We start from the raw sequence: 17463 nt of genomic DNA, 5'->3' as shown, positions 1-17463 counted from the left end.
TGCTGTTTGAATCTACAAAGCTGTGTGGTGGCTCGTGATTCTGTGCCCAGCCAAGACTGCGGCACTCTATCACTTAGGCAGCAAAGAGCAGCCTAGGGCAAGCCATTTAAGTGGCTAAGCCTCAGCTCCTCTTCTGTCAAAGGGGATTATTATAATTACTTGAATTTGTTCACTAACAATACACACTTCTGTGAACAAACGAAGTCATATATGTGAAAATGTCTGATATACTAGAAAACGTCACATGTTGAGTCAATGTTTTCACATTGGTCATACCCCAAAATTACCATGGATGGGTGATTTTACATTTAATTCCATTAATCTTTTAAACACAAAGCAAAAGATTCTCCTCCATAGGATTTAAATACTAGAATAAAAACAATAAAGAAATTCAAAAGAACAGGTTTGAGAAGAGCCAGGGAAGAATCCATCTTTCCGTGTCGTCTTTTTGAAAATGTGGTGATCAACTCTGAAATGACACTTTTGGATCTGTCACGAATCTATCACTTTCATCACATTTTCCTGGAAGGATGATCACAGCCAGAATGATTGTCCCCTCGTGTGCCAACATGAAGGAAAAGAGACAAAGGAGCAGATGCCTGGAGCCAAGGATGCCAGGAACCAGCCGGGACACCACCATCTCCTGAAGGGTCCAGGCTCACACCAACCACAAGCTTTCCCAGTTCATTCTTCCAGGGACCTCTACGTGGGCAGTGATTCAACCAGGTGCCTGGGCAGCAGCCCTGCAAGCCCCACCTCTTAAAACTACTGGTGCGACTCAAACTAAAACCCCAGCAGAGGGCGCTGTGGAGTAAGAAACCACAGAAGACCAATTACTGTGCTGGGCGACTTAATGCTGCACTTTCAGATCAGAACAAGAAAAATGTGACTGAGGTTAACAGCTAGAGGAGAAACTTGAGAAATATAAATCCACAGCCATGCCTTGCTGCCCTGTGGCCCCATCCCCTGCCATCCGCCATAGGAGTAGCTACAGATCCATGCCCCACCAGACGGCCCTCTCAGGTGGGCACCACCATGACATACTATTTTCAGGTGAGAAAAATGAGGTGCAGAAAATCCTAGAAACTTTCCTAAGCCCACTGAACCTGTGCATGTCTCTCTATGGGGATCTGATCCCTGAAGTCTGGTTTTAGCCTCTGCATAACACCCTCTTCTGCACAGAAATGTCACCCTGGTGGCAAACTCCTTGTAGAGGGGACATGACCTAACATTCCTGATTTCTTTCATTATCACACATGCCAGTTCCAGTCAAACAAACTGGCTCACCTGACTTTCCCCCAAAAGGAGTAGCTACAGATCCATGCCCCTTTCAATTTCCTTGCCCACCTCACAGCTTCGGCGCTGAAATCACACGTCCTCCAACCCTTTTTCAATGCCACCCCTTCCTCTGAAATGCCTCCTTCCTCTGCCCCACCTATCCCTAATTCCACTCCCCTAGATGAGCCCACTTGCCTATTCCTGGCATAATGTGTGTTTAGCAAAGTCCAGCTCACACGACGGTCAGCTGCAGGTCCTTCTATCTGGGGTGGTCAGAGGAATGACAGCACGGGTTTTGACCTCCTCATCCCTAGCCTCCATCAGCCCTTACCATGGTGCACTATACCCACAACACCACAGCTCACGGGGTGCCCAGCCCATGGGTGCTGGGTTGGATGCAACTAGAAATTTGCACCCTACACAGGCTTGGAAGGTGAAGGTCATCTATTGGCGAAATGCGATTTAAGGCTGTTTTTTGTAATGTCAGGTCCTTAACACCCCCAAATTTAAAGAGAACAAATCAACAGATTATTAAAGGGAAGAAATATTGAATGAAAGAAAAGTACAAAGGTAAATAGAGAAATAGAAGGAAAGACAAGAGATAAGTTCTATTATATTCAATTATTTTTAAATTTGGCTTTTTACCTACAGCTACTCTGAGGCTTCATTCCTTGAGTCTATACTGTTAACTAAGCTCTAGTGAATAATAGAAGATGTCCATCAAAGCCAAGGCCATCAAAGTTCACATCTTCTCAATAGACCCGACAGAGAAAAATTAGATGAGATTTTTGCTCACACACACACACACACACACCCCACAAATGAATGTAATACAAAAAAAAAAAAAAAAAGTAAAAACTGCTGGGTGTGGGCTGAGGTGATAACTCAGTGGTAGAGCACTTGCCTGGATTCGTTTCTCAGCACCGCATATAATAAAAATAAAGGTTCACTGACACTAAAAAAAAAAAAAAAAAATTAAAAATAAATCCGCCAGTGTGGTGGTGCATGTCTGTAATTCCCAGGACTCAGGAGGCTGAGGCAGGAGGATCACAAGTTCGAGGCCAGCCTCAGCAATTTAGCAAGGCCCTAAGCAGCGTAGTGAGAACTTATCTCAAAATAAAAAATGAAAAGGGCTGGGGATGTTGCTCAGTGGTTAAGCACCCTGGGTTCAATCCCTGGTACAAAAAAATAATAATAAATAAAAAAAACCTGATTACTCAAAGAAAGCTTCAAGAATGTGGAATTAATTAATTAGAACTAGAAAACAATCTTCTAGGTTGTTGAGAGCTTTCCCCTTTGGAGAGAAAGCTAGATGGATTCCCTTGAGAAAGGTCAATGCTATCTAAGCTAAAAATACACATGCTTTAGTTTCAATAAGCCAGATAAATATTCTGACATTCTTTTCATAAAAGGAATAGAGAATCTTGAAAACAAACAAAAACTTGTTTCCATCTGGAAAATTCTTTTCCCAACATATCCTTTGCAAAGGTACTATATTAAATCTTTTTAACCACTCACCCAGAATCCCCCCAGTGGCTACCTGTCAAGACTGCTGCCTATCCACACCACCTCCTGCTCCGACACCTCCCCGTGTCCAACTTCCAACTGTTCGTTCAAGTTTCCAGTCCCTGGTACGGATGAAGGTGGCAAAGATACACGAACAGGAAGACAATCTGGTTCAGGACCGGCCTGGCTAGGCCTGGCTAGCCTGGTCACCATGTCTCTGCACTTCTGTTTCTTTACCTTTACGAGATTAAAAACAACAGCCTCACAGGGAGACAGAAGAATGGTGTTTGAAAGACACACTCTGAAGACTTTCAGAAGGGCAGCGTGGACGGGGGACACTAGGTTGTTCTACCCATAACCATTTTTAAATGAAATGGCAGTTCAAGGATGGCCATGTAGGAACTGCAGGGGAGTCATCCCCTGTTAAAAAAAAAAAAAAAAATCCGGGCAACCCAGGAGAGTGGGGCCACTGTCGCCTAGAGCACCTTGCCATCCAGCTCCCCCTGGCCATCATGACGTGGGAGCAGCAGCGATCTGCAGCCACAACACACTGACCAGTTAACACTTGCAAATCTGCTGCTCCCTCCTTGCCGGGCGACTTCTCTTATTATTATTACTTGAATGGTCCTGAAACCGCATGTCAGATTCCTTCTGCTCAGTATGAAAACCCGTGTGTTCTCACAGCAGATGCTTTTGGATCAAATGGCTTGTAATTACTACTTGGATCCCGGGAGGGGAGTAGCAAAGTCGCAATCTGGCTGTCACAAATGGGCCGGCACCGCCACAGTTGCCGATAAAAGGAAAGTCTATTAGCAAGTGAGATGAGGAGCAGGCACAAAAGGAGGTATGTGCTCTGGGTGTCCTTAGCAGTGAAGTGTCACAGAGGCCCAGTGTTTACTTCCTTCTTGGGCTGGTGCCCGAGCATCATTTGGAAGGAAGGGAGACAAAGCCCCGGATGGCCAGCTGTACATACATGCGTACACACGTCCAGGGACCATACACGTCTGTCTGTGGCCGGGCAGGGCTCCAGACGAGCTCCCTATTTAAACAGCATATCCTGCGGTCAGGAGTCAGTTCTTAATTCACATTTTCCACTTAACAAACCAACATGAGGTCCCCCCACACCCATCTAGTTAGGAGCTAATAACTAATACAACAATACTTCATTCACTCGCTGCCATAAAGTTGGGACACCCCAGGCCAGTTTTCCAGGAGAGAGGGCCAAGGCCAGAGGCTGGCAGGATGTCTGGGATGCAGCTTCTGAGGCAGATGACCCTGGGAGCCTGGTGGGGGGTTGTTGTCACAATCTCCATAACAAACTCTGCCTGCCACGCTGCAGGAGGCTCCTCCTCACTCATCAAGGAGGAGACCAAAACGCTCTCATTTTTGGCTAGCCAAGGTGTCATTTTAAAAATGCTCCAATGAGACTGGCTTTATTCCAGCCCTAACAGACTTTGGATTAGGGTGACTAAGTGCTGGACAGGATGGGAAGGATGGGAACACCAATTAGAGTATTTAAAACTGTGCGCGGCTCCTCCCTCACAATGGCCTTTCTGTGTTACTCAAATGGACATATTGTACTTACTGTATAAAAATAGATGGTTTGTGCTAGTTATAAATAGTCTCCAAGAGTGATTAGCAGAGGAAAAGCAGTGAAATGTAATATTTACTCCTTGGCCAGCTACAGGAAGAATTTTGAGTCCCAAAGACTTTTTCTTCGTTTTTCACATACACCCTTAGTTTTAGCTGCAATTCGATTCAGACCTAGTTAGCTCAGTGCTGCAGGCAGCACAGAAAGAACAGACTCACCAGATGCACCACTAGAACACTCCTGCCCACAAAAGGACCGTCTCTGATTATCCCTATACTGGAAGTGATGCGTAATTAAAATAAATAGGGATCGCTGAATATACATGCTTAAAAAAACGGATGCAGCAATGGTTTTCTCTCACCCCTGGTACTTTGGTAAGGTCTGTCAATTAAATCACAAGACGGGTTGGTCAGTTGAGCTTGATTTAAATAAGCACAAAACTGAATTTCACCATTGATGACTATTTTAGCAAATTTGACTGTCAAAATCCACCATAAGTTCAGATAACAGAAAATGTTTTAAGATATAATTTCTTTTATTCTTTAAGCAAATAAGCAAGGATTTTATTAAAATCAAAGGTGAAAGAAAGACTCATCATGACTCCCAGCCCAGTGTGCCTGGGAGGGGTAAGAGTGCCTGAGATATAATCTCTTTAACTTTTAAAGTAAGAATTTTAAATTGTTATTGATGTTGGAAGAGATAATGATCCAAAAATTTTCTCAGAGAGCAAACACTTCTTCTCAGCCATTAGAGGACTGCACCTAACACAATTAGCAAACTTTCATAAGCTAGTGCTATACCCTCGGCAGTGTGTTACCGATTCAGAATATATACCTAACAAAGGAATGTTTGTGTATACAAACTCTCCAGACCAAGGGTCCTGGTTACCAGGTATCCTGGACGCATACGCCCGACAGGGCAGCCAATAGGAAAAGGCAGGACAGAGTAAGAACCAGGAAATAATGGGGATGCATCAACCGCAGCAAAGAGTCCTGTCCCTGGAGGACGGTCCTGTCCCTGGAGGACGGAGCGACGGATGCCGACTGAACAGCCTCTTCAGATGCACAGAACCCAAGGGGCTGGGAAGGGAGACCATTCATCATGAAAGGTCTGACGTCTGACCACTCATCATGACTTCTAGAAAAGGAAGCACTCGTCCCCCATGGTCGGTTAAACCTAGCAAAAGGAGAACACAGACCAGGAGCCACTTCGGAGGCCCAGCTTCCTGGTACAGGACGCTCCGTTGCATAACCTGCCTATTGGCAGCCCTGTCCCTAAGGACAGAGGTGATGAGGAGCAAGGCACCCAGCAGAGGCTCTCCTGACCCATCGTAAGCTCACTCTCCAGGAAGCAGGATTCTGCAGGCCGAGCTGTCACCTGGAGCTGTCTCAGCAGCATGATGGCCAAACAGCTCGGAATCAGCCTTACGTGCACGCAGAAGACGGCCATCTACGCTCTGTATGTTAGGATGACCTAAGGGTTCCTCCTCACTCCCCTTCCCCGGTCTAGTCACAGTGTCTAACACTCGACTTTCCTCTATTTTTTCCCTAATTAAATTCCCAATTCACTGAATTATCCCTATTAACTCATTAAAGAAGGCTGCCTGCTTCTGCAAAGGTATATTAAGTTTGTCTAAGCCTATCATCATTAGCTTTTCAATTCCAACAAACAGCTCAGAGCTTCTTTAGAAATAACACTGAAGACAAAATGCTTTGGTGAGGGGGAGGTCAGAGAACAGATCCATAACATGCACCAGCTTCTAGGGGAAGGTGTGGGTTTGAAAAGGCACCAAAGAAGAGGCCCGAATACTTCACTCCACTTCAGAATGTCATTCGGAAACAGCTGACGAGTTTTGGGTAAGAAGCGCATCTGGAGTCTGGGAAGAGAGTCTACTGGGCTTTGCAGAGGGTACCTAGAGACACCCACAGCACCGAATGTATGGCAGGAAGACCTCCAGGAACGAGGAGAGGAAAACACAGTTTGGGGTTCACTCAACTTCAGGTGAGGAAGAGAGAAGCCCCAATGAAGAGGCTCTCAGGACCTTAGTCGAGTAGTGCCACTAATTCGAGGATGGTGTTGGCATGAGTTTACCTCCCCAAAGACTTGGCATTCAGGACCCATCTTAGTCTACCTAGTAGGGACCATTTCGATTCTAACTTTATTTTCAACAGATTCACATAGTGATTCTGATGAATCTGTTGAAAGTAGAATGCTGAGCCAGCATTCCCTGCTTCACAGAGCATCTGTGTCACTGATACAAATCAAGCTGGCTGCCTGGAGCAGACTTTACCTCGCTGGAGTTGGTGGAGCTCTGAGGTAGCTGGGTTCCAGAAAATCCATGGCTGCTATTCGAATCAAATATCTGACAGACAGGGGTAAAAGAGAAAAAAAAATGGCTCTGAGAAGTTCATATGGCATCCACCCTTTTACAGTGTTTAAAAATTAAAGTTGTGTAACATAAGATCTTCATTTCTCAATTTGTAATGTCTAATATTCTAACCCAATTGAAGGTCTAACTTTGAAGAAAAAAAAGTTGCTTTCTTTCTTCCTAGTCATGTATTTTACTTTTCTATGATGTTATATATTATTCAAGTCATTCTGAATCTTTTTGATGTCACTTTTGACAAGTTCACATTTTTGAAGAGATGGAACAGAGCTCAGAGTTGGCAAAGGCTCCAAAATCAAGCTTATCCTTTCTTTTAATGCATGCAGAATAAACTTTGAAAGAAAACAGCTAAATGTTAAAAGTGGCTGTGTTTGGATAGACAGACTACGAATCATTTAAGTTTCCAAATTTCCTTCTAAATTTTATAGATAACTAGCATTAAAGATCATTTAAACATTTAATAATATCTACTAAATCAATTTGATTCAATTATATAAATACTAATAATATAGTTGGTGTCATCTTTTTTTTCTTAATACAAAAACATATGTTCAACCAAATGCTTTTTTGTCCATTAATAAACCTTTTGTTGGGAACATTTACCATATATGCTGGGGTAAACACCATTTTAAGCTCATTTGTAATTAGCTAAACATCTACATCTAAGAAAAACAAACAAGCTATCCATTTTAATGACACAAAATTGATCATCTTGAATAAAATCATGATTGGCCTTAAAGACATTATTTAAACATCTCAGAAGTTCAGCTCAGGAAGCACAGGCCCAGTGTGCAAGTACGAATTTGTGACCATAAGTCCCAGCATTATGTGCAACTATAATGCAACCAATAAAAAAAAAAATATGGTGGTGGGGGAGAAAACCTGGGCCCAGTATAGCCAATGACTTATGACTACAATGCATAATGTAAATTAAAATATAAGTAGAAGTGTGATTTTAAAGTATGATATTCCTTAACAAGTCATGGCTAAAGATAACCTTGTAATTAAATACCACACCAGAAAATTAGTATTTTTTTTAATTTTTTTAATTGTAGATGGACACAATACCTTTTTATTTTATTTATTTATTTTTAAGTGGTGCTGAGGATTGAACCCAGTGCCTCACACATGCTAGACAAGTATTCTGCCACTGAGCCACAATCCCAGCCCCTAATACACTTTGTCATCACATATTTGTATTTTACCTATGTTTTACTAGAGTGGAAAATATTCTTTTTTGGGGGGAGACTTTACCTACAACAATGAAATGGCTGGGACATTCCAAATGTTAAGTAATTGTGGTGATGATCGGCAACATTTTTGTAAATGGAGAGCTCCCTGGTGTTTCACCATGAATTGTAATACCGTCTTTAGCTTTAAGATAAATATTTTTAAAAACTCATGTTCAGAGTGAATTATACTTACCTTTATTGATGAAACCTGTGTCAAATGTATATTATTATCGACTATGTGTTATTATTTATAAATATAATTATATATTTCCCTCTGACCAATGAAAATAATGATGTGTGTTTAAAAAAAAAGTGTGATATTCTTGGCTACGTAAAAGAAGTCTTGTGTTTCTGCTATCTTTCCATCAGCTAATCCACTCCCTCCAACTTCTGACCTTGTTGTTTCAAGGTCTTAGGTAAGTCAAAGAAGTTGATACTAGTCTTTTTATTCACCTAATTCATAAATGTATTATATACTTCTGAATAAAGAGCCGCACACGAATTAGAAAATAAAGTTCCACAAAATGTGACCACTCTTTCCCATGACACTGAAAGCATATTCAGAAGAATGGCAGTCCACTGAAAATAAAACCAAGAACTCCTCCCCAGGGCACTGCACACATTCTCCCCACTCACAGGATCAGATCGTCACACTACTTATCTTTCTACAGTATTTGAAAAAATAATAACCCTAAAACATACCAGTCGCACGATGAAACTCCTTGTCACAGGCTATGTTATGGGCATTAGGAAACACTTCAGATCTGAACACAATTCGCTATACTTGGGCCACATTCCAGTAGTAAATGTTCAGGCTGTCTTTTCTTGGTGAAATGGTAAAAGAGCCACTACTTCTAAAGGGAAAATAAGCAGCAGCAATTGTCCAGTGTTTCAGGGTTTTGGACTCAAGGCAGATAAGTCCCAGCCCTGCCCCTAGTGTCAGTCTGAGTGACTCTCCTAGTGTCAGTCTCCTTTTCTATAAAACAAGCTGATAAAACTCCTTCATATTTCAAGGTTTGAGTGAAAAAAGAATCCAGCACTATCAACAGAATTTAGCTGCAGTCGCTCTGAGTGGTATTAACTTTCTATATTTATTTTTATATGAAGGCTATGGGAAAATAAATGTTAGAACCAAAGGCACTGATGAGTGTGGATTACTGTCGGATAATTCTTCATGTGCCTAAGCACTACACAAGGTTCCTGCAGGTGTGCATGGGCACACAGAGCAACTTGTATATACTTCCCTTGGAATCAAAAGTCCATGCCAAGATGGATTGCTTTGAACAAACTTTTTTTGGAGGGGGAGGGTACTGGGGATTGAACTCAAGGGCACTTGACCTCTGAGCCACATCCTTAACCCTATTTTGTATTTATTTAAAGACAGGGTCTCACTAAGTTGTTTAGCGTTTTGCTAAATTGCTGAGGCTGGGCTGGGGATGTGGCTCAAGCGGTAGCGTGCTCGCCTGGCATGTGTGCGGCCTGGGTTCGATCCTCAGCACCACATACAGACAAAGATGTGTCCGCCGAAAACTAAAAAATAAATATTAAAAAATTCTCTCTCTCTCTCTCCCTCCCCCTCCCTCCCTCCCCCCCTCTCTCTTTAAAAAAAAAAATAAATAAAAATAAATAAACTGCTGAGGCTGGCTTTGAACTCACGATCCTCCTGCCTCTGTCTCTAAAGCCACCGGGTTTACAGGTGTGCGCCACCACGCCTGGCCTGAGCAGACTCTTATTTCACCCTGAAGAGGGCATGAACACCTATGGTTCATCGCAGGCCAATAAACAGGGGCTTCAGGAAGGTCACTCCAGCTGGAGTCCTCCTGAGCCAGGACTCACCTGAGTCACAGACGCTCTTTTCTCCCGCCCTCTCCTTGCCAGCGTGTCCAGCCCTTTTAAGGAAGAAAATATGCCCTTCTTGCTCCTCCCTCGCTGGGTCAGTGAAAGGGTTCTTTTCCGGAGAGCAGAGTCATCTCTTGAACACACCTAATTTAAAACAGTTTAGAAAACCAGAGAAGCATTAACAGTCGCCCTGGAAGAAGGAAGCTCTGCTCACTAGAAACCTGTCCTGGCAGGTGTCAAGGGCTGCTCCGTGTCCCCGCCTACCAGGACAGCACCCACCATGCAGCTCTCTCCTACCAGGCAGCACAAGCCGAGGTGGAGCTTTCAGACTCCCCACATGGGAGCAGGGTCACAGAACAGCCACAGACCCAGTTCAAGACACAGACGCCACCTCAGGAGCAATCCCAGAAAACCCAGCGCAGCTCTGACATGAACAACCCTCCTTGCTTCCTCATGCCGCTGTCGCTACTCCTCAAGGATCCCTCCTGCCCGGTGGCATGCAGAGGAGCTGAGGGCAGGCAGGTGAGGACACGAATATGGACTAACTGTCCGCTAGCAGTCGGGTTCCTAAAAGACGCAGTAGAGAAACTGGGCTCTCTCTGGTCTCCTCTGCACATCCCAGCTCTTGGCCTTTGCATGAGCCTCGTGAGATACTAGATTCACTTCCCACAAGCTGGAGAAGGAGAGCCACTGTGATCCCCTCCCAAGGAACTTACCAGAGCATGGAAAGAAGACACGGATAAGACTCCCAGCCTGCCGAGGGCCAGCTTGGAGGGACGGCTGGCGACTGCAAGGAGACTCTTGGGGTTCGGTAACTCCCCACCTTGTAAGCTGGCCAGGTAGCAGCGCATCCTGAATAGGTCCGTGTGAAATTTCTCCAGATTCTGCTCCCACTGTTGGATCTTAAACAGCAAAAGCAGAGGGAACTTGAATAAAACTTAGGAGTTTGCATGGACCAAGTAGAAAATGCAATCAAACGTCAAGGAAAAATTAGTTTCAGCTGGAGTTGCAGAGGTTTAAACCAGCCCTCTCTGCTCGCCACTTCCGTGCTCCCAACAAAATACACTTATCAGGGCAGCCAAAAACCAAGGGTGGCTGGTGGTCCTGATCCCGTGACATGCCAAGATGGCACAATCTTTGGAGAACTCCAGCATTATCCACACTGACTTATATCAGGATGCAAAATCAAAACATGATTTTTTTCCCCTTTGTTTCATTTCCCTTCTCATTTAGAGCCTCTGATCTGAAAGCAAATTAACTGAACTGGCTCTGTGAAGGCAGGGCCTCTGCAGTCCTGTTCACTTGAGTAACTTGAGGAACAATAAGCGGCAAATGGACTTGGGGGGGTGAGGACAAACAGAGCTGGGACGGCTATTTTAGGGATCTTGAGAATAACAACCATCTGTACATCTGAATGAAATTAAAGAATCTACAGTTATTTACACGATGGAAATTCCTCCTAGTTCTTCAAAACTGAAGTCCTGAGTGGGTAAAGAAACAGTTCAACTCTGGGGGCCTCTGTCACTTTCCCAAGGATGTCACAGTGTGTTACACACAAGCATTACTCCATTAAAATGGAAATTATAGGTGGAGAGAGGCTCTGGTCACTTGCCAATATGGAGCTCTGAAGCCAAGCAGAAAGCTGGCTCCACAGGTCTGCGGGACCATCTCAGAACGCAAGAGGCCTACAGCAAGGGCCCGTCATGAGGAGCTCAGGTCAGGGATTATGTCACTGCCTTTGCAGCCACCGCATCTCCAGTTTGCCGAGGTGCTTCTTAATTCTGGATCAATGATAATCTGGAGGACTTCCAACCCTGGACACTGAGACCCCTTCAGTCTCTCCCTGCAGAAAAGTTACAAATTCTGGGTATTCCCCAGACCTCCTCTAAATTGTCTGTATTACTTCCTTAGGAAGGTCACTGAACAACTTTTCTGTGGGAAAGAAATATAATGGCTATAGCTCTTAGTAAATAATTCACTGATTCAACAGTCTTAGTAAACCAATGAAGTCACTCACGACAGCATTGAAAGGACCTGAATGTCCACAAGGAATTTAACCAGGGTAAAGGGTCTACATGCCCTTGGACGTCTCTCCCTCTGGAGATGGCCCTCTTCTCCTCTGAAGGTGTGTCTGCTTTCCTAAATAAATCTGCCGGGGGTGGGATTTTCTATATCCTTGCCAATGGTGGAATAACCTACTGGTGTAAGCCAGAGCGAACAGCAGCACATGGTGGCTTTTAAAACAGAGATGACACAGTCTTAACCCCAAAGAGTCCACTCATCAGGTCCAAGGCTTAAGATAGTGTCGATTTCAAAAGTGCCTCCCGTGATTCTGGTGCCCAGCCTTAGTGAGGACCACTGCCCAAGACCATCAGGAGACTTCAAATGGGAACTGCAAATCTCTTCTTGGTCTCACCAAATTAGAGAATTCTAGATTCCAGATGTGACAGATAGGGATAAACAGAGTCTATCAGGACCCCAAGCTGCAGTGAAAACTAGACTTCCAGCTCCACCTCATAAACCTCTTCCCCTCTAGATGATTCCTGAAAATCCATAATCACAGACGTTCTCCTTTGTCCTCTCACAGTATGTAGATATTTCCAGATTGGGTGACAGCCCCCCACTCCCAACACACACACACACCTCAGTGTGAAATTGCTGAGATACTTTCTGGGAGGTCTACTGGGACTGTAGACCTGAGAGGAAGGTCACTGGCTGCCAGAGGAAAGATGTGCAGACAATCATAGTGGATTAAAAGGATGAAGGAAATAAGAGCCCAGTCTGGACCAGTCACCGCAGGTCAGGAAAGATGACAATCTCATACTTACACCCAGTTCTACAAACTACAGAGTATTTCTTAAAGTGCCATTTAATATATTCATGTGAATTCCCATCAAAGTACCACTGAAAGGCAAGGACAGTTTGATCCTACACAATATACAAGGAATCTTAAGATTTTGTCAAGAAAAAAAAAACAACAAAATTTTGTCAACACTCATAGATCTCTCCCCCCAAAATGCAAGTGAGTTCATTACAAGAAGAGGAATCCAGATGCTTTCATCTGCTGGAGGACGGAAACGCAGAGGGACCATAACAGACCAAAAGAGACCTTACAAAGACCATGACTTTGGCTAATGTATGTGATTAAGTTCCAAGAGTATAAGTACCTCAATTAAGAGTGTATGCTGTAGAGGCATTTTAAAAATGGAATTTAGTAGAAAATGCAAAGGAAAGTGACTATTTCAACAGTGCTCTTTATCCTAATCCTGACATCAGCTTTTATGATGGTTAATTTTATTGTACTTGATTTTGGCCCCAAGTGTCCAGATATTTGCTCAAACAATATTCTGAGTGTGTCTGTGAGGGTGTTCCTGGACGCAATTAACATTTAAATGGATAGACTGAGCAAAGCAGACTGCCCTCCCTAACATGGGTGAGCCTCATCCAAGCAGCTGAAGGCCTGGTGAGACCCAAAGGGCTTGGAGCAAGACAAGTTCCCTGCCTGACTGTGAACTGGAACACTGGCTCCTTCTGGGTCTTGAGCCATCAGCCTTGGGTCTAGAGCCAGCCACAGGCTCTCCAGCTTGTCTTCTGCAGACCTTGAGACTTCCCCACCTTCACGATCACCAATTCCCTAGTGTGCGTGCCCGTGGTTTCTCCAGAGACCCTGGAGTAATACAGTCCATCCCATAGATCTCTATGGCAGGAGAAGCCATCATCAGTCGCACATCTATTGCATTTAAAGGCAATATTTACCTTGTCTTTAAGGTCAAGGTTCTTTATACAGAGAATCAGTTACTGAGCTTAAGGGAGGGTTTATGGTTGGATAAGAAACAATGAGATGTTTGACTTTTCTTTCTGCACTCACCAAGTTCTAGGGAGTGGCTAGAAGATCTGCAGGTGAAAGTGTGCTGTGAATGTGGATTCAGAGGGGCTCTTCTTGGTCTCACCAAATTAGAGAATTCTAGATTCCAGATGTGGCTGGTTTCCTAGAGGGGAGGAGGTGGCAGAGGGCTGAATCCGTGAGCTGCAAACAGACCTCACAAGATCTGGAAGATCTGGAGCACCACCTGTTTCCTCCGTAGAGGCCCAGGCCCACGTACCAGTCAAGGTCTGAATAAGCAAACCCTCCGGACTCACAAAGACCCACACTGACAGTGCTGTCAGTGTGAACACTTTTGTCCCTGACAAGCTCCGGGGTCTTCTGCCCTCCCCGAAGGACTCGGTGCTCCTGAAGCCAGCTGCAGCAACTTCCACCTCAGTGACGCAGTGAACATCACTTCTTCCAAGGCCCCAGGTTTCCTACAGAGAAGGAGCGGAGCTGCCTGCCTTCTCATTTAGGTGACTTATTCATCCTGAACTGTTCCCCTTCCAATTTTTAACCCTGACATTCGGATTTAGCCCAGATTTAAAGTAATGCTAACTAAAAAGAAAACATTTTATGATAATCCTGCAGACGATGAGATAAAGGTGCACTTTTAAAATGTCAAGGCAGGAACAAAAGACAGTTTCCCTAGCTATCATGCTACCTCCGTTGAATTCAATCATCATCATCAACATTATCACTGAGCTGGAAATGTCATTGACAGCTGCTTATCACAGATTTTGTTTTTATTAATTCTGGAATTTTCTTCCTAACATTATTACAAACCAAATTTTTCAAAATGAATTCCTGGAAGCCAAGACTGCCCCCTCTTTTCTGAATCCCTTGCACCCTGACAACTGTCCCTGGACATTATTTTTAAAGGTAAGTATCAGGACATGATATTAAAAACTCAACCTGTAGACTGAGTTTCATTTCTTCTCATGTCCCTGCACAAAACAGAAAATGACAAGGATGAAAAAACCTACTCTAAGGTGGTTTTCATTCTCTTTCACTTTAAAAGGATAAGTTATTGGCAAAATCACAGGGAAAACTCACATGTTTAAGCTCTGACATAAATTAAACGCTAAAAAGTTTCCTTTTCATTACAGCCATAGCTATATTCATTTAATGAGCTCAGAGAGGTTGTGCTCTGCTATAGAAAAGAGGGAGGGAAGAGATGAAGCCTGATGATAAAAATAACAAATGAATGATACATTTTAAAAGATGACAAGCACATTCCTACCACACCCAGTGCTCCTAGAAAACTACTTTCCACTGTGTAGTCATTTAATTATGAAATTTGGCCAGTTGTCCATGACTAGGTTCAGCCTAAAAGATAATTCATTTGTCCTTTTTGGTGGAATAAACTGAAAAACTTCCATGTTTTACAAACTCTAAAAACCTATCTTCATAGAAGACACCAACCAGTGACACAGATTATGCTAAAGTTCATTAGTAGTTAGAACAACCAGCTACAATTTAGAGAATCAATTTTGTTTGGTTTCGAGATAAAATTTACTCTAGTTTATAACCAATATACTTCCCAACACACTGAGCTGAAAAACCCAAGTTGTGATAACAGATAACTTAAGGGTTAATTTCTGACTTATGCCAAATAATTCATCCCATGGTTTAGTGAGCAAGGCATCATCTGATTTACCCAAATCCTACTGAGAAGCAGGGGAGCCTCCACAGCACAGATCTGGATTCAGACCCCAGCTCTGCCACTGAACAGCTGTGTGACATTAGAAAATCCAATTCACCTGAGCGCACTACGGACACATCTTTATCTATGGAGTGACTATGAAATTAAACGTGACTATGGCCTAAAACAGGAGCTCTCTTAGTGACCAGGGAGGGAATCATGGCAGGGAGCGAGCAGGAGGAGGAGTTTGTGGGAAAGACACCAGGAGCCCTGGAGAAGGACCAAGGAAGGACCATCTCGGAGGAGAAGTCAGTTTCCTACAGCAAAGAGGAGCGATTCCTGGGTTCACGAGAGAGACATGGGGGTATCTACTTATGTTGCTTTAGGAGCTCATGTTTTAAAGCAGGTGTAAGATCAGCCTCAAGGAGATTATGACAGAGCAAGGTGATGGAGTGCAGATACAGACAGAAACCAGGGACCATGGGAGTCCTTGATGGAGTGGATGGAGGGGAGTCGGGGCAGCCTCTTGGAGGATGCGCCCCTCAGCCTTCATTATAATGCAGAGGGCTGAGCCCGTGACAGGGAGGAGGGACATGCACATACCCTGGAAATGGAGTCCTGTCTGTAGAGGAGACACCCACAGTGAGGAGTGGGGTGGTGGCTCAGGTGGGGACCTACAGAAAGCCAGTCTTGTCACAGTGTTGACACAGGTCAGGCAGGGCAGAGGTTCTGTGGGTACTCATCTTGCAAGTAAGGAGGTCCACTAGCTAGACAAACACAGAGTCAGGTTGCCTTTCTAGATGACATCTGCTCTGGTTGTGTGAAAGATGAACCTGAGAAGGCCAAGCCAGACGTTTCCACAGCAGTACAGAGAAGGGAGAAGGACAGCTCCCTTACCTCTTCCACCTCTTACCCCTGCTGAGACGCTGAACTGGCAGGGGCCCACGTCATCAGAGCACTCTGCCACGGCTGAACCTTGCCTGGAATGCTCTTCTCCATCCTCTTCCGATTCACCCCTTGGTTTTCAAGAAGCCATTCAGGCATTGCTCCCGGGAAGTCCTCAATGTTGAGGATCAGCTTCCCATTTCCGTCTTCCCTGGCACTCAAACATCATTTACCCTGAATTCATGGTATTATGTGGAAACTATATGCTCAGCTCTCTGTCATTCTACTAGGATGAGAACACCCCGAGGACAGTGATCTCTGAACCCCATCCAGGTGCACTCACCGGCCCTGAGTATGGATGCACGTAACCCAAGCTCACTCAACGACACAGACCCACCATCTCCCAGGAGCTACAGAACAAAGTCTATTCTCCACCCAGCACCTGCATGAGCAGGACTTGCTCCCTCAAATCCCTCTCCACAAATATTCTGCTCTCTAGCTGCTCCCCTCACCCTGCATACATTCCTTACTGTATTTTCCTCAAAGCTTGTTCACATTGGCCCCTTCACCAGTTTCCAATTGTCTAAATTCACTACAACCTCTTATCACGTTAAACCTTTAAGTAAACATTTTAAACGAAGCCCACATTTCACATCCCACTCACTGGAGCATTCCTGGGGGTCTGGCTATCCCCTCCCTCTCTGCCTGGTTAACACAGGAAACTGCCAGGGCCCCCCCAGAGAAGGGCAGTCTGGGGGAAACCATCTGGGAGGATGCCAAGATGGCCTCAGGGTGGTGAGGTTTTGTCCTTATTTACTTGTTTGAAATAATAAACGGGAAGGAAAATAAAGCACTAACTGGACTTAATTTACAAGGCTTCCTCCTTCAGAACTTCAAAGACACTCTGACATGTGGACACACAGTGTGGTCTGGTCCAAATTGGATATGCTCAAATGAAGTTTGCATCATCCTGCCCCATGGAAAAGCCCAGAGGCTTGAGGACAAGCCTGAATGATGGTTTATTTTAAGCAAAGCACATGACCCCATACCAGTATGAAATTCAGTGTCCTCACTGTGATAGTGTCTTTTTGTTAGGAAAAGGCATTGACAATGATTTCCTCCACCCACATGCTTCAAAGAAAACCTGTCCCAGGGACTTTATCTTGCATGATGTCATCTATGCTGTATATTCTGCTTTTACTGGCATATATCATATGACTAGATCTGAGGGAATCG

The 17463-nt window shown here is 44.3% G+C and overlaps 1 protein-coding gene across 1 annotated transcript in view; it reads right to left on the bottom strand.

The window, feature by feature from the left end:
* The window catches only part of TIAM2 (TIAM Rac1 associated GEF 2), a 320913-nt gene that overhangs the window by 63845 nt on the left and 239605 nt on the right, over nucleotides 1-17463 (bottom strand). The window contains 3 exon segments of the mRNA XM_081294660.1: nucleotides 6666-6737; nucleotides 9830-9976; nucleotides 10549-10734. Coding sequence (XP_081150786.1) covers nucleotides 6666-6737; nucleotides 9830-9976; nucleotides 10549-10734 — 405 coding nt within the window.

The sequence above is a fragment of the Spermophilus citellus genome (assembly GCF_964194105.1).
Source record: "Spermophilus citellus genome assembly, chromosome: 5".
In the NCBI taxonomy this organism is placed as follows: Eukaryota; Metazoa; Chordata; class Mammalia; order Rodentia; family Sciuridae; genus Spermophilus; species Spermophilus citellus.
Note: the sequence above shows the minus strand (reverse complement) of the source record. Positions and strands in the feature narration are given on the sequence as shown.